Below are 24,996 nucleotides of genomic sequence, written 5' to 3'. Positions count from 1 at the left end.
CAGAACAAACCATAGCATTATAAGGGATACATCAAAGCTCTGAATTTATTCGATTAGAACAAAAAAAAATGGATCATTTCGAACTACTATTCAATAATACAAACCAGAAACCACGGAAACGAATACTTTAATTTGCACGATGCGTGCTGGCTGTCAGAAATCTTTCGGCATTCTCGCTTGAATCATTGTCATTCTTTCCTCCCCCGCCTTTCAATAGCGAATAGTTGAGACCGACAGTACATTCCCTGAGCTTGATATCGCGCAGTGTCAGTGAGTTACGTTGTTGCAGCGTTTTGTTTCTTTTTAGTCAAGAGATACTTTTATACAGCGGGCAACATGAAATGGATGTTTAAAGAAGACCATTCATTAGGTGAGTTTGGTTTGGAGATTCAGTTACACGAGCCCATTTCTGCTGGGTTGCCTTAAACATCTTCAGGGCCTAGTCTTGACCTGCGCAGTTTTCCTCATTGGCCTGCTGTTTGTTTTTGTTTTAGGGTGTGTAAATTGTTGCGTCTTTTGAAAATTTTAGAACTAGGTAATGATTTACTCAACACTAGAATATTACATCCAGTGTGTCTACGTAATCAATGCTATAGTAAGACAGTCGCACGTTAAAACCTATTTTGCAGTGTAATTTCTATATTTAGATAACACAATACTGTACATTATTTATTTATCCACAGAAAGCAGAGCCAGCTGGCCCAACCCTTACCTTTTAATGTGAATAGCCTTTCTATCAAACATCACACCAACTTCAAACTTCATATAATTTATATAATGATCTTGATCACCTAACGTTACAAAAGTGAAGTACCATTTAAGTGTGGTAGTTGTCTGCCTTGTATAATTGTTATTTGGAAATAGCAGTTTGATGTACAAATGCACCGTTAGATATATTGAGTCAATCTGGTTTTGGTAAATTGGGTTTTTGTAAGTGTTGGCACGTGTGTATGCAGGACAGTTTTTTTTGCCGTCACAAACAGGAGTCTTTATATTCACCTTGGCTCTTTGTTTAAGCTCAGTTCAAAGGATCCAGGTTGATTTCAAATTCTAAAGCCTACCTACTCATTGTCAAAATTAGAATACTTTTTTATTTATAGAGCATTTTTAAAACAAATTTGAATGTTTCAAGGCAATTCATAGAATCATAATGAAACAAAATATACTGAGGTACATAGGTGCTGTTAAACCAGATACAAAAGCTTGGCCAAAGCAGTCTGTTTTGATTTGGTTTGATTACTTACAGTGTGGAAACAGGTCCTTCAGCCAACAAGTCCACACCAACCCTCCGAACAGCAACCCACCCAGACCCATTCCCCTACATTTACCCCTTCAACTAACACTATGGGCAATTTAGCATGTCCAATTCACCTAACCTGCGCATCTTTGGACTGTGGGAGGAAACCCACGCAGACACGGAGAGAATATGCAAACTCCACACAGACAGTTGCCTGAAGTGGGAATTGAACCCGGGTCTCTGGCGCTGTGAGGCACCAGTGCTTGCCACCGTGCTGCCCATGAAGGACTTTTAAGGAGTATCTTATAGGAGGGAATCAAGGTAGAGAGGCAGAAGGCTGTAGAAAGTGTACATCAGAGCTTGGGGCCCATGCTGATTGAATGGCCACAAGTGGTGGAGCAGTTAAGGAAATGGATGTGTAAGAACCCAGAATGAGATGAGCACAGATATCTTGGAGGATTACAGAAATAATGATGGTCCTGATAATAGGGGCATTAGAAAGCAAGGATGAGAATCTTAAAATTGTTGATTGAGCATGTGCCAATGTAAATCATTGTAATAGGAAAATAGGATTTAGCATGAGTTAAGAGGTAGGTGAGCTCAGGTTTATTGATGATAAACTAATATTTGCAAAATTTGCGAGGATGCTGAATTATTAATATTGCTAACAGTATATTCAATCCTCCTCCTCAAGTAAATTGTACCAGTAGTTAACTTCCACAACACTTAACATCTTAGTCCTTTCCCCACCTTCACTGAATTTCCTATTCATGTCTTCCGCTCCAGACTTCATTTCTCTAATTGTTCCTTTGTTAAATACTAAATTTAATCCACAATCTGAACCATACATACGTCGTGTTCTAATGAGTGGCCACATCAGTAACAGTAACTTTGTTATGCCATCTACAGATACTGCCAGATATGCTGAATATCTGAAGCATTTTCTGTTTTTATTTCAGATTTCCAACATCCATATTAAATACTCTGCTCAAATCTTTGCTCCCTTCCACAGACTCCCAATTTCTATCACAGTGAATTAAAGTTTTTGACACTTGTTTGCAAGGTTCACAGTCCTCATGTAACACCACAGGTTTTGAAGCAAGGGTGAGAGATAACGGAAATGACAGACCAGTTAATCTGACATTAATATCAGAAAAGTGGCAATATATGATTAATAAAATCTTAGAAATGTACTTAGAAATTATAGTTTGATCAGACAAAATCAATATTGTTTTATGAAAGAGAATTTTTTAGTTTTGGGAGACATAACTGCTAGGGAAAATTAAAGAGATTCAGTAGATATAGTATACTTGGATTTTGAAAAAGAATTCAGTAAGGTGCCATATAAATGTTTAGTATGTCAGGTGCACTCATGGAGTTGGTGTTAACATATTAGTGTAGATGTAAGATTGGTTAACAGATGGGAAACTAGGTGATAATTGAGGATTTTTTTCAAGTTGGCAGAGTACATCTGGTGGAGTACTCTAAGGGTTGGGCTGAAGCCTTGGCTATTTTCTGGCTATGCTAGTGACTTTGAAAAGGACACTTACTATCTTAGCAAACTGTGATATATTATTCTACGGGAACATAAATTGAAAAGAGGAACCAAAGAGGTTATCAAGAGTTGCGGATAGTTTGTGCGTAAGCAGCAAAGGAAGTATGAGGTTATTCACACTGATAACAACAAAAGCAGAATATTTTAAGAATGTAAAACTTCTAAATATTGATGTTCAGAGAAATATGGGTATGTGTGCACAAAGTTAAACTATAGGTAAAACAAGCAGTTAAGAACATAGGAACAGGATTAGGCCATTCAATCTTTCAAACCTACCTCAGCATTCAGCATGATCATGATTAATGGAATACTTCAATGATTTTTACTCAACTCACCCCTAAACCCTGTACACCACTGGTAATCAGAAACCTATCAATCTCTATCTTTAGAATATTTATCTTCTATTGCCCTCTGCTAGAGAATTCCAACAGTCCACGGCCGTCTGAGTAAAACAAATTCTACTCATCGTAACCTAAGTAGTATCCACCTTATTTTTAAATTGTGGCCCCTGGTTCTAGACTCCCCAACCAGGGAAAACATCTTACCTACATCTGCCCTGTCTACCCCTTCAAATATTTTGTAATGTTCCACCTCTCATTCTTTGAAAGTCTAGAGAATACAAGCCCAGTTTACTCAGTCTCTCTTCATAGGACAGTGCCATCATCCCAACAGTAAGTCTGGTGAAGCTTCATTGCAGTCCCTTTGTGGCTGTAATATTTTTCCTGAGATAGAAGTGGCACACTGTACTCAAAGGCAGTTTAACCAAAGTCCTATATAACTGAGCTGAAAACATGTTGCTGGAAAAGCGCAGCAGGTCAGGCAGCATCCAAGGAGCAGGAGAATCGACGTTTCGGGCATGCCTGCTCCTTGGATGCTGTCTGACCTGCTGCGCTTTTCCAGCAACATGTTTTCAGCTCTGATCTCCAGCATCTGCATTCCTCACTTTCTCCTATATAACTGAAGCAAGATTTCAGTGCTCATGTACTCTCATCCTCTTGCAATAAATGCTAAAATTCCATTAACCTTCTGATAGTTTGCTTCACCTGCATGTTAACTTTCAGTAACTTGTCAACAATGAAACTTAGGACGTTTTGAACATTTACGCATCCCAATCTCTTACTTGTTTTACATTTTCCCCACAACTCCTATTCCTTCTTTGTAACATCCACAAACTTGGAATTATTACATTTGGTCCCTACCTCCAAATATTGATAATATTATGAATAGCTCCAACCCAAGTACTGAACTTTATAATACCCAACTAAGTCATAACGTGCCAATTCGAGAATGACCCATTTATTCCTACTCTGTTTTCTGCCAGCTAATCATTAATTCTTGCCAGTACATTATGTCCTGTCTCATGTGTTTTAATTTTTCAAACCAGCTTCTTATGAGTGACTTTATCAAAAGTCTTCTGAAAAGCTAAATATACCATGTCCATCAGCTCTCTTTTATCAATTTTGTTCGTAACATTGTCAAAAAAATTTCAAGTTCATCAAACTCAAATCCCCATTTGCACATTAATCTGAATGTACTCGACCAAATCATTATCAACGAAATGTCTGTTTTTCCCATCCTTTATAATAGATTCTATTTTCTTCCTACCACTCATGTAATTCTAACAGATCTGTCGTTCCCTATTTTCTATCTCATTCCCTTAAATAGTGGGGTGGCATTTGTTGCCTTCCTTTCTCCAGGATTAATTGCAGAATCTGTAAAATTTTGGAAGAAATCAACAATGCATCTCTTTGTAGTCATCTCCTTCAACATTCTGGGATGAAAACCATCAGGTCCTGGAATTTATCACCTTTACCCCAATTAATATCTCAAGTATGGTCTTCTTACTAACATTAATTTCTTTCAATTCCACATTCTCTTTAGGATTAAGAAAGCAGTCTCTTATTGCAAGGGCATTCAAGCACAAATATAAGGAATTCTTGATACTATTCTAAAGGACTTTGGTGTACTCTTGGAGAACTATGTGCAGTCTTTGCATCCATGTTCAAGGAAGAGTATGCTTGCCTTGGAGGAGATTCAATACATTGCTTCTGATGAGAGGCTGAATAAATTTGGACCTATACTCTCTAGAGTTTCATGGTCTCAGGATAATGAATGGATCATTCAGAGCTAAGACAAAAAATGTTTTCACCTTAGTGTTGTGAATCTTTGAAATTGTTTTCCCAGCATGTTTTGCATGCTGTGTTGTTGAGTATATTCAAAGTTGAGTGAAAGTCTTTTAGTCTCTTGGAGATGTGGGGAGTGGACAGGAAAGTGAAGTTGGGGTAGAATATTAGCTATGATGATGTTGAGTTGTGGAGCGGACTTGAGAAGCCACATGATCTACTAGTGCTTCTGTTTTTTCTGTTTTCACCCTTTCCCATTAGTGTAATGTCCTCTGCTGGTTTAACCTAAATGTACAACACTAATTACCTGCATGTCACCATGTCCTCCACTGCCTTTGGTGTTAGCATTTTTCAATATCTTGATCTTGCCTTTTCCACACCTTCACTAAATCTGTCTCCTCTTTGCTCTCCACATTTAAAATCCTCCATAAAACTTATGACCATAACTTCAATCAATCCTCAAAGTTTTTAACTATTGGTTGATGATCATTTTCTTTCTATCCATAAAGCCATGTTAAATTTAAGGCACAATATAAACACAATTTGTCCTTTCTTCTTACGTCATTTCATTGAGCTTAGAATTAGGTGACAGTATTAGCATACGTAATACTAACGGTTGTTTTTATCAGTGTGATAATCAATGGTGATACATTTTAGCACAATATTAAGATATTTAGAGACTCTGCTGCTATTGATATATCAGAAAGTGGAAATCCATGAAATATGTTAAATGCCGAACTGCTAATAGTACCGCAGTGATTTTCAGCCATAACACTATAGAAGATCATTTTAAGTACTTTTCCATTCCATTGATTTGCTACAAAGCTTGAGGGGATCTATCAGAAGATGGCTGCTTAGATTGCCTTGACCTTGTGCCATTCACTATCTCGTGCTTTTTTTATGTTCTTTCATGAGATGTTGATGTCTTTAATGAGGCTAATATTCATTGTCCAGCTCTAATTGCCCTTGCTTGCTCGGCCATTTCAGAGGGTTAAGAAGCAGCCACACTGCAATGAGTCTGGAGTCACATGTAAGCCAGACAAGTTAAGAATGCCAGATTTCCTTCCCTGGAGGACCTACCTAGCAAGATAGGTTTTTATAACAATCATTTATGTTTTCATGCTGATGATTTACTGAGATGAATTGCTGTGCTGAACCTATGCTCCAGAACTTTAGTTGAGCCTCTGGATAATAAATCCAGTGATTCAACTGCTACAAACTCTCTCCCGTCATCCAATGAATTGAAGATGGCAAATAGAGACTTCTCGCATTTGAGACTGGGAGTACTGCATGATTTGTCGTTTCTCTTTATCCATTGTTGTAACATATGAGGTCTAACATACGAGGAACGGCTGAGGATCCTGGGATTGTATTCATTGGGGTTTAGAAGAGTAAGGGGAGATCTAATAGAAACTTACAAGATAATACATGGCTTGGAAAGGGTGGACGCTAGGAAATTGTTTCCGTTAGGTGAGGAGACTAGGACCCGTGAACACAGCCTTAGAATTAGAGGGGGTAAATTCAGAACAGAAATGCGGAGACATTTCTTCAGCCAGAGAGTGGTGGGCCTGTGGAATTCATTGCCACAGAGTGCAGTGGAGGCTGGGACGCTAAATGTCTTCAAGGCAGAAATTGATAAATTCTTGATGTCACAAGGAATTAAGCGCTACGGGGAGAATGCGGGTAGGTGGAGTTGACATGCCCATCAGCCATGATTGAATGGCGGAGTGGACTCGATGGGCTGAATGGCCTTACTTCCGCTCCTATGTCTTATGGTCTTATAATTATTCATTAGTGAGCAGACCTACATTGCAATATGTGAATTTAGACTTTTCCCCTTCAAATGAAATCTGATACTAAATCAGAAGAAAACAAATCAAATTATGGGCACAAATCATCCATTTTTACCTATATAATATTTGGTTTTCTTGTTAGCCACATGAATAATTAGTTACATTGCTGAAGGAACAAAAACAAGACATGAAATTCAATATAAAGTTAAAGATATAACATAATTCATTCATGGAATGTGCACATTTCTGCTAAGGCCAGCATTTATTACCATCACTAATTATCCAGAGGATTGTGAAGTTAACCATAACGCCATGGGTCCAGTCTCACATGTAAGCCAGGTGAGGACAGCAGGTTTCCTCTCCTAAGATGGGTTTTTTAAATGACAATCTCCATTTTTCCAAACTTTTTTATTTTATTCATATTTCAACATCTGTTGGTGGTGGAATTTGAAGCCATGTCTGAAGAGCATTGGCCTGGGCTACTGGATTGATAATCCATTATCTTCAGTCAATTCGATTCAGTTCACATCAAGAAACGGTTGGAGGCATAGGATAATGCAAAGGCTATGGGTCCTGGCAACATTCTAGCAACAGTACTGAAGACTTGCGCTCCAGAAATTGTCGCTTCCCTAGCCTATCTCTTCTAGTACAGTTACAACATTGGCATCTACCCATCAACGTGGAAAATTGGTACATCCTATACACAAAATGCAGGACAAATCCAACCCGGCCAATTACTGTCCAGTCAGTCTATTCTTAATCATTAATAAAGTAATGGAAGGTCATCAACAGTGCTATCAAGCAGCACCTGCTCAGTGATGCCCAATTTGGGTTCCACTCAGGTTCACTTAGCTCCTGACCTCATTACAGCCTTGGTTCAAACATGGACAAAAGAGCTGGATTACAGAGGTGAGGTGAGAGCGACAGCCTTTGACATCAAGACCACATTTAATTGATTATGGCAATAAGGAGCCTTAGCAAATCTGGAATCAGTGGGTATTGGGCCAAACTCTCTGCAGGTTGGAGTCATACCTGGCACATGGGAAAATGGTTGTGGTGATTGGAGGTCAGTCATCTCACTCCCAGGACATCTCTGCAGAGGTTCCTAGGCTCAACCATTTTCAACGACTTCATTGATGGCCTTTCTTCCATCATAAGATCAGAAGTGGGAAGGTTTGCTGATGATTGCACAATGTTTACTACCCTTGACATCTCCTCAGGTACTAAAGCAGTCCATGTTCAAATGCAACAAGATGTGGCAATATCCAGGCTTGAACTGACAAGTGCCAAGTAACATTCATGCTTGATAAATGGCAGGCTAATATCATCTCCAATAAGGAAAAAAAAATGACCACCACCCCTTGACATTCAGTGGTGTCACCCATCAATGAATCTTCCACTAGCAACATCCTTGGGGTTACTAAGAACCAGAAACTCAACTGGACCCACCATATAAACACAATGGCTACAAGAGCAAGTCAAAAGCTAGGAATACTACAGCAAGTATCTCCCCTTCTGACTCCCCAAATCCTTTCTATCATTACAAGTCAGGAGTGTGATGGAATACACAATTCGATGCAGCTCCAACAACACTTAAGGAGTTTTACACAATTCAGGATAAAGCAGCCTGCTTGATTGACACTACATCCACAAACATTCATTCCCTCCAACAACATCACTCAGTAGCAACGGTGTGTATTATCTACAAGGTGCAAGGCAGAAATTCACCAAAGATCCTTAGACAGCACCTTCCAAATCCATGACCACTTTCTATCTCGAAGGACAAGGGCAGTGGATACATGGGAACCCCACCACCTGCATGTTGCCCTCCCAGCTACTCACCATCCAGACTTGGAAATATCACCATTCCTTAAGTGTCACTGGGTCAAAGTCCCTCGCAATCGGCATTGTGGGCCTACCCTACAGCAAGTGAACTTCAGCAGTTTAAGAAGGCAGCTCAGCACTACCTTCTAGGGAGGACCAATAAATGCTGCCAACCAGCAACTCCTGTGTCCCACAAATGAAAACAAAACTGATATTATTACCACTACTTTGCTGCCTCTCTTTATATATTATAAGAAAAATAATATTTGAAAATTAAACATTGAGACTGAACTTGTGTTGATGAGGATTAAGCACAAAACACTGTATAATTTGCAATCATACTTTAGCCTGCAGAAATGAGAAGTAAGTACATTCAGTGTACCTTCCACACATACCATGAAAAAGGCAAGTATGCTTATTTTAAAAAGGTAAATTCCCCTCCTACTACAGCCCTAAAAATATAAGCACCTGCTAATTATTGTAACAGCAGTATTTTCACATATGATAATGGAGTTATGGAAAATCTGTTTATTTGTAATTTATATTTGAGTTTAATCAATTCAGTGCAATGTATTCATGATGTTACCATTCTTGTTGCACTTTCCTATTTTCAGTGAATTATTATTAGTCTGGTTTGTCCTATTTCTCATTATTTATGACTTATTCAAGCTTGACCAGATGGGCCATTGGGCTGAGAAGTGGCAGATGGAGTTTAATTCAGATAAATGCGAGGTGCTGCATTTTGGGAAAGCAAATCTTAGCAGGACTTATACACTTAATGGTAAGGTCCTAGGGAGTGTTGCTGAACAAAGCGACCTTGGAGTGCAGGTTCATAGCTCCTTGAAAGTGGAGTCGCAGGTAGATAGGATAGTGAAGAAGGTGCTTGGTATGCTTTCCTTTATTGGTCAGAGTATTGAGTACAGGAGTTGGGAGGTCATGTTGCAGCTGTACAGGACATTGGTTAGGCCACTGTTGGAATATTGCATGCAGTTCTGGTCTCCTTCCTATCGGAAAGATGTTGTGAAACTTGAAAGGGTTCAGAAAAGATTTACAAGGATGTTGCCAGGGTTGGAGGATTTGAGCTATAGGGAGAGGATGAACAGGCTGGGTCTGTTTTCCCTGGAGGGTCGGAGGATGAGGGGTGACCTTAGAGGTTTACAAAATTATGAGGGGCATGGGTAGGATAAATAGACAAAGTCTTTTTCCTGGGCTCGGGGAGTCCAGAACTAGAGGGCACAGGTTTAAGGTGAGAAGGAAACGATATAAAAGAGACCTAAGGGACAACGTTTCACGCAGAGGGTGGTACGTGTATGGAATGAGCTGCCAGAGGAAGTAGTGGAGGCTGGTACAATTGCAACATTTTAGAGACATTTGGATGGGTATATGAATAGGAGGGGTTTGGTGAGATCTGGGCGAGGTGCTGGCAGTCGGGACTAGATTGGGTTGGGATATCTGGTCGGCATGGACAGGTTGGACTGAAGGGTCTGTTTCCATGCTGTACATCTCTATCACTCTATGATTCTATATTGGGATTTCAGATGAGAAATAAAGAGAAAAGAACTTCTCTCCATAGCTTTGCCTCTTTTTTTCTCTGCAACTTCCCACAATGTAAGTATTGTGCTGTCTCTCAAGTTTTCTCATTTGCGTGTCCCTAATATTTAAATGCTCTCCCCCTGCTCCTTAAAATCTAGCTGTTTTTCACCATCCAATATCTCCTTATGTAGCTCAGTGGTAAGTGTATTCAGTTAAAAATCACACAACACAAGATTATAGTCCAACGGGTTTGTTCGAAAGGAGCACTACTCCTTCATCAGGTAGCTGATAGACTATAACCTGTTGTTGTGTGATTTTTAACTTTGTTCACTCCAGTCCAACATTGGCACCTCCACATCATTATATTTATTCGAGGAAGAGCCATTGGGATATTTCATTGTATCAAAGTCACTATATTAATGAGTTTTGGTTGTTATGGAAAGCCATAAGTCATTTGCCTAGATCTGGTGTGGATTTGATTCTCATTCCAGCTAAGGTATACTTACAGTCCTTGAGAGCTGAAGGCAAAGACAAACCACACTGACAAAAGCTCCAAGGAAATATATCAGAGGAAGCTTAAGCAGACAGTAGATCAAGGATCTGCATTTGGACAGAACATGTAGGACATGAGTTATTATTTTACATACAAATGTGATGGTGAAAAGCACACATTTACTTTTGCATTTGAAGTTTCTTGTTGGCTTGATGCACAATTTAGACTCTTGGATAACCATGTATCAAGACAAAACATCAAACCTTTATAAACTGCAACATTGGTTTTAGTACCTATAGTTTGAACGCCAAACAGTGTAGGAATACCACCTCAATGTGGTTGCATCATTTGCCAAAATTCAGAATCTTCAGTAAACTCTTACTGTACTTTGCATCAATTCCGTACACAATAGCATGATTTAACACAGAAACTCCAACATAAACCTCTGTTCATGTAAACATTGAGTATTACATTTCACTGTAGTCTGAGGAACATATATATGTTTTTACATCCGGAAGTGCTGTCACACAAAAGCAAATGCTTTATCCACCACCAAATCACCACAACATTTTCCTTTTGTTTTTAAGTATGAACCACCACCACTAAATTGCCCATGTGGCCAATTGAATGAGCTTTGGATGTAAACTATATGGGCAGTGCAAGCCATCAAAGCTGGCAGAGGGGTGGGGGGAGTGATCAGGAGACCAGGCAGAGGCTAAATCAGAATGGAGTGGGGGGGAAATAAAGCATTGTATTCCCTGCATTGTTCCCACCTCTCTCTGAAGGCAGTGCACCTGGGCATGAACGTAGTTATGGAAGAGGGGGAGATGGTCAGCAGAAATCCCCCCCCCCCCCTCCACAGACTGCTGCCTGGTGCTGTTAATAGCCAATTTGGCTCGGCTCCAGAGCAGACCATGAGAAGACCACCAACCTGTCCATGCATGTCCTCACCAGATTCTCAAAGATCAGGAGCAAGGGGCAGAAGCGTAACTAAAAGCACAATGAAAGATTTTTCAAATTACTGAAAAACAGGTGCAATTGTCCACAGCCAATATATATTTGATCCACAGACTCCACAGCACTGGAAAATAAACAATTGGGCTGGAGTTGCTTCTGCCACCCAGCACATCCCTGACTCTAGTCACCCTCACGGCTATGGCCTTCCCCTCCACCAGCCACTCGAATCTGTGATGATGGAGGTACAGATTCCAGGGCAGTGGCTCGTTGATGATAGCCACTACTCCTGCAAAATTTGGACTCTTTAATAATCATTTGCTGGAAAAGCATAACAGGTCAGGCAGCATCCAAGGAGCTGGAGAATCGACGTTTCAGGCATAAGCTTATACCTGAAACGTCGATTCTCCTGCTCTTTGGATGCTGCCTGACCTGCTGCACTTTTCCAGCAACACATTTTTCAGCTCTGATCTCCAGCATCTGCAGTCCTCACTTTTTCCCTCTTTAATAATCATTAATTAACGATACAGTACTTACCATCAATGCCACATAGAATTGCATCATTTAACATAGAAACTCCAATGTAAGTACACTGTTAATAATATAAATTACATTTCATTCTGTCAGAGCTCCTCTTTAATTCAAGTTAGCCTTTCACAGAATCACAGAGTTGTTTTGGTGTGAAAGGAGCCCGTTTGGACCATTGTGACTGTACAGACTCTCTGATCTTTTTAACTTGGTGCCTCTCACCTGCCTTTTCCCCAATGCCCTGCACATTGAATGATTATTTAAATAGAAACAAAGCCCTCTTGAATGCCTCAATTGATCCTGCCTGCACCACACTTCCAGGCAGTACATTCCAGATCCCTAAGTACTTGCTTTATGAAAAGAGTTTTTTTCCTCATATCGCATTTATATCTTTGCAAAACACTTTAAAATTGTGCCTTTTCATTCTCTGACCTTTAACATGCAGGAACAGTTTCTCCCTATCAACTCTGTAAAGGCATCTCATAATTGTGAAAACTTTCTCACCTTCACTGCAAGAGAAATCGCCCAACCTCTCCAATCTGTTTTCCTAATTGAAGTGCCTCATTCCTTGAAACATTGTCATAAGCTTTTTCTGTACGCTTTCCAATGCATTCACATTTTTCTCTATTTTGAGGAACTGTAAACTCAGAACTGTAAATAATAACCCACCTGAATAAATTCCATGTTATTCCACCTGAGGTTTACACTTGCCTCTTAAACTATTCTTCTATTAAAAAAGCTTAGAATTCTGTATGTTTTATTAACAGTTCTCTTTATCTGTCCAACCACCTTTCACAATATACACTCTCAAGTTCCTCTGCTCCTGCACACCATTTAAAATAGTACATTTATTTTATACAGTCTGTCCGTGCGCTTTGTAGCAATGCATTTTATCTCCTACTTCTCTACATTCAACTTCATCCACCCCCTAGCTGTCTATTCCACCAATGTGTCAATGTCTTTTGAAGTTCTACACTGTTCTCTTCACAGTTTACAATTTTCAAGTTCCACATTCTGTATCCACAAACTTTGAAATCATCCCCTGCATACTAAGACCTAGATCATATAGCTACAAACAGCTCAATACTGACCCCTAGAGAACTTAACTCCAAATCATCTTCCAGCAAGAAAAATACCGATTAATCATCTGTTTCTTATCCCTCAGCGAATTTTGGATCAATGTTGCTATGGTCCCTTTGATTCCTGTTATTTCCATAAATTCCCTCAAGTTTGTTGTGTTGCACTGTACCAAATATCTTTTGTAAGTTCATGTATGCAAGAAACGTGAGGAATTCAGTTAAACACTATTTACCAAAGTTAACCACACTTAACCAAAGTTAAACTAAGGCCCAGCAATTACAAAGGAATCTTTACAACATTTTTTGAGCAAGTGTGCAATGTTTGCAATTCTCCAATCCTCCAGCACCATCCCCAAACCCAGGGAAGTTTGAAAAATTATTGCCACTTCTCTTGTAATTCCTACTGTCACCTCTTTCAAGATTCTGGATACATCTCATCAACTTCAAGTACTGATAGCTTACTCATATCTACTTCTTCTCCATTTTAAACCCTTCTATTGACTGAGTTTCCTCCTCTTGTCACCATGGTCTGGTCAGCATCTGCCTCGTAAGTAAAAACAGAAGCAAAATATTAATTTAACATCTCAGCCATGCCTCTTGCCTCTCTGTACAAATCCCTGATCTTTCCAGCCCTCCTTTTACCACAATTTAGTTACTGATGTATTTGTAAAAGGCTTTGGGATTTCCCTTTACGTTAGCCGCTAACCTTTTTTGTTAATAATACCTCTGCTTCATAATCTCCTGTACTCAGCTTGGTTCTCAATTGTATTTACTACATGACACTTGTAATAACAAGTGTAATAACAAGAATTAACAGGAACTTGTAATAACAAGAAACAATTTTTTTTAATTTCTATCACTCTTATAATGCAGGAAATTCTGAATTTGTTTTTCCTACCTTCCCTTTTGAGGGCAAAGATCTTGACTCTGCCCAAATCATCTCCTCTTTGAAGATAGCCCATAGTGCACCTACTGTTTTTCCTGTCAAACCTTTGGTTCCAGTCGATCCTGCCCAGCTCTGTTCTAGTCTCACTTAAATCAGCTCTCCTGTTGATTACTCACGTTGACCAATGTCAGTTTTCACCATCACCATTAGTCATATGACACGATGATCACTGTCCCTTAACTATCCTCCCACGGGTCACTTAATTGACTAGGCCCACCTCATTCCCAAGAACCTCATCTAGCAATACTTCCTTTATTGTTGGCTAGATACTTTCAACTGTTGGAAATCTCATGAACACAAATCTAGGAACGCTTGTCCCTCACTCCTACTAATTAAGAATCTGATTATAACTATGATGTTTACATCTCTCTAATTTCCTTGAAGATTTGTGTCTCTATATCGTTCTCAATAGTTGCTAGCTCATAGATCACAACAAATAATGTAATTGTATTCTTCTTCTTATTTCTCAGTTGTATGGAAACTGATTCTGTCCTTGAATCCTCTGATACATCCTCTTTCTCCAGTATTGCAACTTTCTCCTGAGCCAAAAGAACCACATTTCTTTTGAACCTTTGCCTCTCTGAACAACATGTAGCCAGGCATTTTTAACACAGAGACCTGCCTTCCCTTAAACCAGATAGTGAAGAAGTTATTTGGTATGCTTTATTGGTCAGAGTATTGAGTATAGTAGTTGGAAGGTCATGTTGTGGCTGTACAGGATATTGGTTAGGCCACTGTTGGAATATTGCATGCAATTCTGGTCTTCTTCCTATCAGAAAGATGTTGTGAAACTTGAAAGGATTCAGAAAAGATTTACAAGGATGTTGCCAGGGTAGGAGGATTTGAGCTATAGGGAGAGGCTGAACAGGCATGTTTTCCCTGGAGCATCGGAGGTTGAGGGGTGACCTTATAGAGGTTTACAAAATCATGAGGGGCATGGATAGGAAACAATAGACAAAGTTTTTTTCCCTGGAGTGGGGGAGTCCAGAACTGGAGGACATAGGTTTAGGGTGAGAGGGGAAAAATATAAAAGAGACCTAAGGGGCAACTTTTTCACACAGAGGGTGGTACGTGTATGGAATGAGCTGCCAGAGGAAGTGTGGAAGCTGGTACAATTGCAACTTTTAAAAGGCATTTGGATGGGTATATGAATAGGAAGTGTTTGGAGGGATATGGGCTGTGTGCTGGCAGGTGGGACTAGATTGGGTTGGGATATCTGGTCGGCATGGACGGGTTGGACCGAAGGGTCTGTTTCCATGCTGTAAATCTCCATTATCTCAACACCAGCATAATCCCACAGGAATCTGTACATCTAACTCCCCAAACTATACTCTGTGAATTCACATTCCTGCAGTGTAACACTAATTTAGATTTTATTACTTTCTTCCTTAATCCAAATTCCACTTATTAATGTACTATTCTTTATTTTAGTGCTATCTGCCTCTCACAGCATTTTGTGTAGCTTGATAGTACCTTCTAATATTGGTTCCCATGTTGCTGTGGAGTTAAACCTTCCCTAAAAGCACTAGTAAAACATCCTACAAGGACCTCATTGCTAGCTCTATTCAGATGTAACCCATGTGGCTTGTGTAGGTAGCATCTCTTGAGAGCCGATCCTCATTTCCTAGGATCGTAAAGTCTTCCATCCTGCACTATTTTTCTAGCCATGTTTTCATCTGCTTTATCCTCATATTTGTACTTGCACCTAGCACTGGGAGTAACTGAAGATTAGTTTTAGAGATCTTGTTTGCTAATTTTCTATTTAGTTTCCCAAATTCCAATGCAGGACCACATCCTCTTGCCTACATATGTCATTAAGTGCTAATGTGGAGTAAAACCCCTTTTTGCTGACCCCCCCCCCCCCCCCCCCCCCCAGAAGAACATCCTGCAGCCATTCTTTGGCATTCCTGACTCTACACCAGTGAAGCAGTACACCATCCTGGGGTCATGTTGGCAGGCAGTCTGTGTCACTAGTTAAAGCATCCCTTATCAGTACTGTCCTTCCACGTTTCTTCTTCTTCTGTGCAGTTGTAGAACTTTGAGCTTGGCTCTTGTTGCACTCCTCAAAGATGCATTACTGTTACCAATATCCAGAATAGTTTGTAAGCAGGACCCCTGGGGACTACCTGCCTGTTTTTCTTGAACTGTCTGATGGTTATCCATTCCCTATCTGCCTGTTATCCCTAACCTGCAATGTGACCACCTCTCTGAACGTGCCAACTCTGTACAATCATAGACCCATGTAGCATGGAAATAGACCCTACAGTCCAACTTGTCCATGCCAACCAGATATCCTAAACTAATCTAGTCCCATTTGCCAGCACTTGGCCCATATCTCTCTAAATCTTTCCTATTCATATACCCATCTAGATGCCTTTTTTTAAATGTTGTAATTGTACCGGCCTTCACCACTTCCTCTGGCAGCTTATTCCATACAAGCACCCACTCTGTGTGAAAAAGTTGCCCCTTAGCTCCTTTTTAAATGTTTCCCTCTCTCCCTAAGTCCATGCCCTCTAGTTTTGAACCTCTTGCTCAAGGAAAAGACCTTAGCTATTCACCCTATCCATTCCCCTCATGATTTTATAAACCTCTATAAAGCCATCCCTCAGCTTCCAATGTTCCAGGGAAAATTGCCTCAGCCTATTCAGTCTCCATATAGCTCAAAAGCTTCAACCCTGGCAACATCCTTTGTAAATCTTTTCTGAACCCTTTCAAGTTTCACAACATCCTTCCTTTGGAAGCAGGGAGACCAGAATTGAATGCAGTATTCCAAAAGTGGCCTAAATAATATCCTGTACAGCCACAACATGATCTCTCAACTCCTATACTCAATGCATTGACCAATAAAAGTAAGCATACCAAATGCCTTCTTCATCATCTTATCTATCTGCGACTCTACTTTCCAGGAACTATGAACCTGCACTCCAAGTTCTCTTTGTATAGCAACATTCCCCATTACCTTACCATGAAGTGTATAAGTCCTGCCCTAATTTGCCTTTCCAAAATGCAGCACCCCACATTCTTTGTTTCACAGATGCATCTCAGTGACTCTGACCACAACTTGAGCTCTGAAATGTAAAACTCGAGCTTCTGCAACCAGTGAGACTTCCTGCCCATGAGCTAATCTATGTCATGAGAAATGTCCATAACCCTCACATGCCACAGGATGGACATTCCACTGCCCTGCCATACCTTAATCTTATACTTTTAAAGTTATTTTTCTTCCTTTAACTTTTAAAGCAGAAGTAACTGCTTTAACCTTACTGTTGTACTATTAACTATAAACTGGAACTTGAAGAAAGTAGAAATTCTTTGTCCTTTCTTGTGCCTATAAATTTTTTTCTTTCGTTATTTTAGAAATTTATACTTTTTTAAAATTATTGGTGTTGCAACTCAGCCCGAACAACACAAGCTGTTCAGCAATCTATCAAATCATGATATTCTTGTGATGTCTCATCAATTTTTTTTTCTCCTTGTACCATTTTATCTGGTGTCCTCTCTCTCTCTCTCTCTCATTCTGTTTTATCTAGTGTCAACTTCTGTCTCACTGTCTTATGCTTTTTTTTCTTGTATCTGTTCTGTCACATTTTGTCTAATGTCTGCTGTTTCCCTCTTGTTTATCCCTCTCTCAACCTGGTGTCCACTGTCTCTCCCTTTATCTGGTTAGCACTGTCTCTTCCACCAGCCCCTATCTTGCTCTCGCTCTCATGTGCACTGTTTTATCTGATGTCTGTGATCTCTCTTAAATTATTCTATCTGGTATTCTTTCTCTCTTGCATGTTGTTTATCTGATGTCGCTTGATTAAAAATATCAAAGCTAAATAGAACCATCCCTTTACTTTCACAAAGGAAAGAATAAGTTCAATAATATAAATTGTCATTTGTAAAGTTAGGCAAGAGAGCAGTTAATGTGAATATACAAATGACATGCAATATTACAATGTATAATTGCTAAATGAAAGTCTTCATGAATTTGAATATGGAGGTCCATATGCAGCAATAAATTGCATTTATGAAGCATTTTTAAAACACTCGACAAGAAAATTGTACTCATTGCTACCATGCCTATTCTTTATATTTTATATTTTAGATATTCTTCAAATGGTATTGGAAAAATAGGAAACCAGGCACCCGGGTTCATTTCTAGGATTAAAGTGAAAAAGCACAACATTTATGTTAAGTTTGTATTGAACTTTGCTTAGATGACTCTTGGAACACTGAACCATTCTGGTTCAAGTACACTTTAAAAAAAAGTGGCAAAAAGATTCACATAAATTATAATAAAACTCGTGGATATACAGATAAAGCTGAATAGGCTGGGGTTGAACTGGAGAAGGCTGGGCAGTGACCTGATAGCATTTCCTATGGAATATGTAAGTAAATGTTTCTACTTGTGGGTTGTCTAAAGCTGTACGTCCTGATTATAAAAGTCATTTAATAATTTCAAAGCAAGTTAAGAAGAGACATTTGTTTTTCAGTGTGGTAAGAATAGCTGAGGTGAACAGCATAGATGCATTTAAGGGGAAACATATATTAGTTAAGCCCATTAGGGAGAAATTCATAAAAGGTTTGGTGATTGAGTTGCATGAGGAGCAGTGGAATGAGACTCATGTGGAGCATGGTTTGAAAGGTCTGTAAAATTTGCAACTGTTTAAATACCAGGAATGACCATCTCTAACAAAAAAGATCCTGACTTTTATTCTGCTCTTGGAAATGGAAAGTTCCAAGAAAGATATTAACCTTTTATGCACAATCTTCTCCATAGTTAACAATCTCAAATGGCACCTGCCCCCTACTTCCCCCTCCTCATCATCATCCAAGGTGACCTAGGATCATGTCCACTGGAGTACCTCCAATTTCTAAAGGGAGTTCTCCTGGCTATCCAAAATAAATGCACTGTGAACAGACCTGCTCTTGCCCAGTCTAATCTCCATTGTCCAGTTTCCACACACCAGGCACTCTAAAATTGATTTGAATGGAGTCAGCTGATCATTGAAATGAGTGGCTGCGTCCACAAACTGTGCATATGTGCAGTAAGGCCTGCCCCTGCAACAACAATGAGACATGCTGGACCTGTGTAAGAGCTTGCACTTCTGACATCTTCCATCTCATTTTGACCTCAGCAGAGAAGGTCTCTGCCATGGCAAAAGTCTTGCCCAAAGATTCCTTCATTGAAACTGCTCCCACCTAATCATTAAAATCCCAGTGGTTATCATTGATTTAAAACTTAACTAAATGAGAAACCTTTAATTCTGTCACGACAAGACCAAGTCAAAGACAGGGGTTTCCTCAGTGAATAACTTGTCTACTGATTTCCCAAAGTCTTTCCACTACCTACAAGGCAGGAATGCAGTGGGATACTGTTCACTTACCGATGCAAGTACATCTCTGCTAACACACAAGAATCTAAACATTATCCTCGTTAAGCAACCTGACTGATCACCACCAGTGAAATGCTTCAATGTGTACTATGTACCCCAAAATACACTGCAGTAACTTAAAACTGTTTCGATTGCATCTTGCAAACTCGCAGCCTTTACTACCATAGTGAGGATACTACATAGCTACTGAAAGAGGAATGTGATAAAAACATTTTCTATTGTGCACATATTGTGGAAGCACATGTTCTCTACCTCTCAGCTCTGTGAACGAAGACAACTGGTAGACAAAAGCCAGGCCCTGCACTGACTATTCTAAGGTAAATGCAATATATCAATGCCACGTGAATAGTAAAGTTCCAGTATAAACCTCGTTTTCTGTTAATTTATTTAGGGTATCAGCAGGAATTATTACACCACACCTGGATTAAGGAAAAAAGTACTGGTCTTGTTTCCAGTTGATCAATATTAACAACACTGTGTACATGGGTGTTTTGTGAGGACAAGGCCTGACATGACCAACAGAAAGATAGCCTATTGAAGATCACACATGAATAATTGTCTCTTAGTCAAGATATTGGAGATCAAGTGCTCTTTGTCGAATCTTAACCCAGCAAGAGAGTGAGAAGCATCAAGAAGTGATAAGAAAATATGTAAGAGGAAATTATAATGTGAGGTAAATGAGTGTGTATAATTTCTTTCAATTCATACTGATGTTTACTTACAGAACACAGATGTGTCGAATCTGCCAAGATTAGAGCTAAATATCCAGACAGAGTACCAGTGAGTATAATTGCAATGAAACGTATTGATTTTAATGATTGTTTTTGCATTGCTTTGACAAAAAGAGGAATTATTTAAACTTACTTTCATATAGAGCTCTTTCAAACACGACATTCAAAGATAAAAGTCCTTAAGTGCTTTGTATACTTGATAAAACCATGGACAAATCTTGAAACAGCTACAAAATAGTGACAAGAATTGATAACTTCTAAAAGGAAAACAGATGAACGTTTGAAAAAGAAGAGTTCCAAAAAATATATAAAAAGAACAGCAAGATGAATGGGCTGTGACCAGTTTCTATGTATTGTCTGAAGTCATTTATATGGATTTCTAATGCTTTAAACTCCCTTTCTTCAGCTTAGTCTAGTTAAAAATCTGAATCCATTATAAAAAAAATGTAAATTGGTACAAATTAAACTGAGGGTTAAATTTACAATAAGCAGGATATTACAGTATGTACTTGGATGCAGGTGAAGGTTGTACCATGTGTGGATTAAGTTAGCCCCTGGAGGGCAACATTATAAATGGTTACACCACAAAATAAATAACAGTGTTATTCATTGACCTAAACTATTTAGAAAATTGATTGATGAAGCAAATATCTTTTATTTAACCTATATATTTTGTTACATTATCTATTTGACTATGCACTAACTATGGAGTGGTGCCTTTACATGTACAGGATATCTATTATGCATGTTATTAGCAGGAAATAGGATGATGAATTGGCTTTGGCAGATTTATTACATTTGTTTTTAATGATATCTGAACTATATTAAGTAAACTTACTTAAGTTTACCTTTTTGATATTTTATGACCACCTTTTAGAAGGTATAAATGGTTTTGACATTTACCAGAAAGATGTTGCAGTAGCTTTGTATTAAAGATGGATGTTAAGCACGCCTCTGTTCTCAAGATTTTTAGGCATTGGGGATGTACATTTTGGGATCATTTAAGTACCTACCCAGCATTTGCATCAAATAAAAAGTTTTGAAAAACACTCGGCGACAGGTCAGGCAGCACCTGTAGAAAGAGGGAGGCCGGGTTAGCATTTCAAAGTACTCTCTTTTGGCCCAAGTTGCTTTATCGTCCTTTAATCGAGCTGGTTGCAGGCATATTTACAGGCATTTTCTCCAAATTTCTAAAAGTACCCATTTCATAAGAACAGAAGGACTAAAAGGAAGGACAGCTGCTGTTCCTTAAAGTGTTCATGCCACGCAATATGATAGTCCATACTTTACCAATTTAAAACAGCAGCAAACTACAAAATATAAGTTTTGTTCAAAATCTATTCTTGCTGTCAAAATGTGAAATATATTTATAACTGTTTTGTTCTAATAGGTGATAGTGGAGAAGGTATCTGGCTCACAGATAGTAGATATCGACAAAAGAAAGTACTTGGTGCCCTCTGATATCACAGTGGCACAGTTCATGTGGATTATTCGGAAACGCATCCAGCTGCCATCTGAGAAAGCCATCTTCCTTTTCGTAGATAAAACAGTCCCTCAATCCAGGTCAGTGGTTTAATAACTTGCAATTAGCTTGCTTAACCAAGTTTTGAGAGAGCAATCAGTATTACTCAAACAAATGGAAAATGTGTAGTGAATGCAATATTAAAATAACTTTCATTGAAATGAGAAGTTGAATCATAGGGGATTAATCTTGGGATAAGCAAGTGCCTTGATTTTTATTTAAGTTAATCCAGTCATGAATGTGATTTTATTCTTGTATCAGAAGTATCAATATGACAGTTAAACACTCTACTGAAGATTATCCATGTAATTAATTGAACGTAAATGCTATTTAATAAACAGTATAAAGTCCAGATAATCTTCATAATTCATTTGAGTTTCATCACCTAAGCTATTTAAAATAATTGGTATTCAACTTTTACTCATTTATATATCCTCTACATTTCTTTACTCCTTCTGAATTCATAGTCATACAGGATGGAAACAAACCCTTCAGTCTAACCAGTCCATGCCAAACATAATCCCACACTAAACTAGTCCCATCTGCTGTTCCTAGTCCATATTCCTCCACACCCTTCCTATTCTTGTACTTAGCCAATGTCTTTTCAACATTGTAATTGTACTCACATCCACCACTTCCTCAGGAAGTTCATTCCACATGTGAACCACCCTCTGCGTAAAAGAATTTGTCCCTCACGTCCTTTTTTTTTAAATCTCTCTCTCTTCTCACTTTAAAAATGTGCCCCCGAGTCTTGAAATCCCACATCCTAAGGAAAAGTCGAAAGAGTGTGGCGTTGGAAAAGCACAGCCGTTCAGGTAGCATCTGAGGAGAAGGAGAGTCAATGTTTTGAAAATGAGCTCCTCATCAGGAATGAGGGGGAATCGAAGGGGGCTGAAAATAAATGGGAAGGGAGTGGGGCTGGATGAAGGTAGCTGGGAATGTGATAGGTAGATGAAGGTAGCGGGGGGGGGGATGGGGATAGTGATAGGTCAGAGAGGAGGGTGAAGCGGATGGGTAGGAAGGGAGATGGACAGTTCAAGAGGGCGGTGCTGAGTTAGAGGGTTGAATCTGTGATAAGGTGTGGGCAGGACAAATGAGGAAACTGGTGAAATCAACATTTATCATGTGTGGTTCGAGGGTCCCATGGTGGAAAATGAGATGTTCTTCCTCCAAGCATCGGAGCTTGGCAGTGGAGGCGGCCAAGGTCTTGCATGTCCTTGACAGAATGGGAGAGAGTGATGAAGCTTCCTCATTCCCCCTGCCTTCACCTTTATTCCAGATCCAACCCTCTAACTCAGCACCGCCTTTTGGAACTGTCGTACCTGTCCATCTCCCTTCCCACCTATCCACTCCACCCTGACTCTCCTGCTTCTCGGATGCTGCCTGATCAGCTGTCCTTTTCCAACACCATGTTTTTCAACTCTGATCTCCAGCATTTGCAGTCCTCACTTTCTCCAGCCTAGGGAAAAGACAGCCACCATTAACTGTTTCTGTACCCCTGTGTAAGCTATCTATAGATTCAGTACAAATGTAAAATTGAATTTGTACAGAAAACCTCTGCAAGAGCATGCAGTAGTATATTTTCAGTATTTGGTAGGTTAGTATGATGCTTAAGGTACCAATGTAACAACCAAATAATTATTGTTGAAAAAGAGACACAAGGTTGAAGTTTTTCATCTAGCGGTCATCGAGATAAATGCTGGAATACCAAATTCATACCATCACAACTTACTACAAGAAAAAAAAGTATAGTGTCTGGCCATCTGATTCTATTTGGCTGAAGCCATAGAGAAAATAATAGGGACTTATGGGCTCCCAAAGCTCCTGGATAATTCTAAAGAGGCATAAGGGTTGAACATATTTCTTTTTTCGAACATATCAACTTGGACCCTATTTACCACCATCTGAGAAAATGAACAGCAAATGACATCACCAACCCAAGGAAACCTAAACACAAATAGAAAGTGGGTCACTAACACCAGTGCTTCACTAGAGGCTCACTGATGATGTTACCTAGTATGGTGACGAAACGTCAGAAAAGGAACCTTTCAGCTCAGGGAGCAAACTGAAATCCTTTTTTTTGCAGAGAACAGGTTCCTGTAAATGAATGTTTATTGTATCTGGCATGTGTAAATAAACCACTTTACAAGCTTGATTCTTACATTTGCTGTTCAAGCAACCATTAGTGTATTCCAGAAGTGCTGCCCAGTTGCAGAATCGTATAATTATTGGCAATTTTTTGAACTGTTTTTGAAAATGTGAGCTAATTGAGTATGGCCTCTACTCTACCTATTACAAATAACTGAAGAAACACACAGGCTGACCAAATCAAACAATTTCTATGTACCTTGCATCAAACCAACATTCAAATTCATACAAGAACAAACAGCCTCTATCCCAATGAGAGACAGACACATGTAGATGTGCACCGACAACCCTCCTCACTAATTTGCAGATTTCTAATTCCCTGATCCTGCTGTTCATTCAAACATTTCTCTCTGAATTTTTCTCTATTCCATCAGTATAACTTAACTCCAGTCCTTCTAACATTGGGTTTTCAAGTACTCCAGTTCCCTTATTTTGACCTCCTGTGCACCATCTGTCACTTTTGGCCACACCTTTGGTGGCAGAACCTTGAAGTTTCTCTGTAAACTGCACTTTTTTCTTAAGAAAACCTCACAACCCATGACTAATCTCCTTGAGAACCAATATCATCCTTGCCTTTCACTCGTATCTATTCATGATGTATCATGTGATGTTTCTTTATATTGAAGGAATTATATAGTTTAATTCATTGACCATGTTTGAGCAGTTCTCTCAGTCATCAAAATTTAAAAGAATATCATTTTATGATTATGCTCAATGTTTGTTGTTTCTTATAGTTTGACTATGGGCCAACTGTATGAGAAGGAAAAAGATGAAGATGGATTTTTGTATGTGGCTTATAGTGGAGAAAACACATTTGGCTTCTAAATGTCTGTGCTTTAGCTCACAGCCACAGTTAATGCTCACCAATGAAAAGCCTACTTGTACTGTAGATAAACTATATCTTTTTGAACTATGATCTTGTGTGGAACATGAATGCATTTGTTATTTGTTTCACTCTATATATTCAGTTTATTATGTTTAAATTAAATTATATAAACCAATTAGTTTTATTTGCAGCTCAGTATTGTGACGTGTCTGCTGTTTGATATTTTTAATTAGTTTTAGACCCATATTTAAGAAAAGTTGTGTAAATATTGAATGATAAGGTGGCTGGAACAACCTAACCAACAATAAAGGTCTCAAAATTTA

General features: G+C 39.1%; 1 protein-coding gene across 1 annotated transcript; it reads left to right on the top strand.

Annotated features, from left to right (window-relative positions):
• The first annotated feature begins 212 nt into the window (after window positions 1-212).
• Window positions 213-24,996, top strand: gabarapl2 (GABA(A) receptor-associated protein like 2). Its single transcript, XM_043706717.1, has 4 exons — window positions 213-370; window positions 20,171-20,226; window positions 21,568-21,740; window positions 24,582-24,996. Exons 1-4 carry the CDS (start codon window positions 337-339, stop codon window positions 24,670-24,672), a joined length of 354 nt encoding a protein of 117 aa, XP_043562652.1. The 5' UTR covers window positions 213-336; the 3' UTR covers window positions 24,673-24,996.

The sequence above is a fragment of the Chiloscyllium plagiosum genome, chromosome 17, assembly GCF_004010195.1.
Source record: "Chiloscyllium plagiosum isolate BGI_BamShark_2017 chromosome 17, ASM401019v2, whole genome shotgun sequence".
Classification (NCBI taxonomy): Eukaryota; Metazoa; Chordata; class Chondrichthyes; order Orectolobiformes; family Hemiscylliidae; genus Chiloscyllium; species Chiloscyllium plagiosum.
The sequence above is the reverse complement of the archived record's forward strand: the minus strand, read 5'-3'. Positions and strand labels throughout refer to the sequence as shown.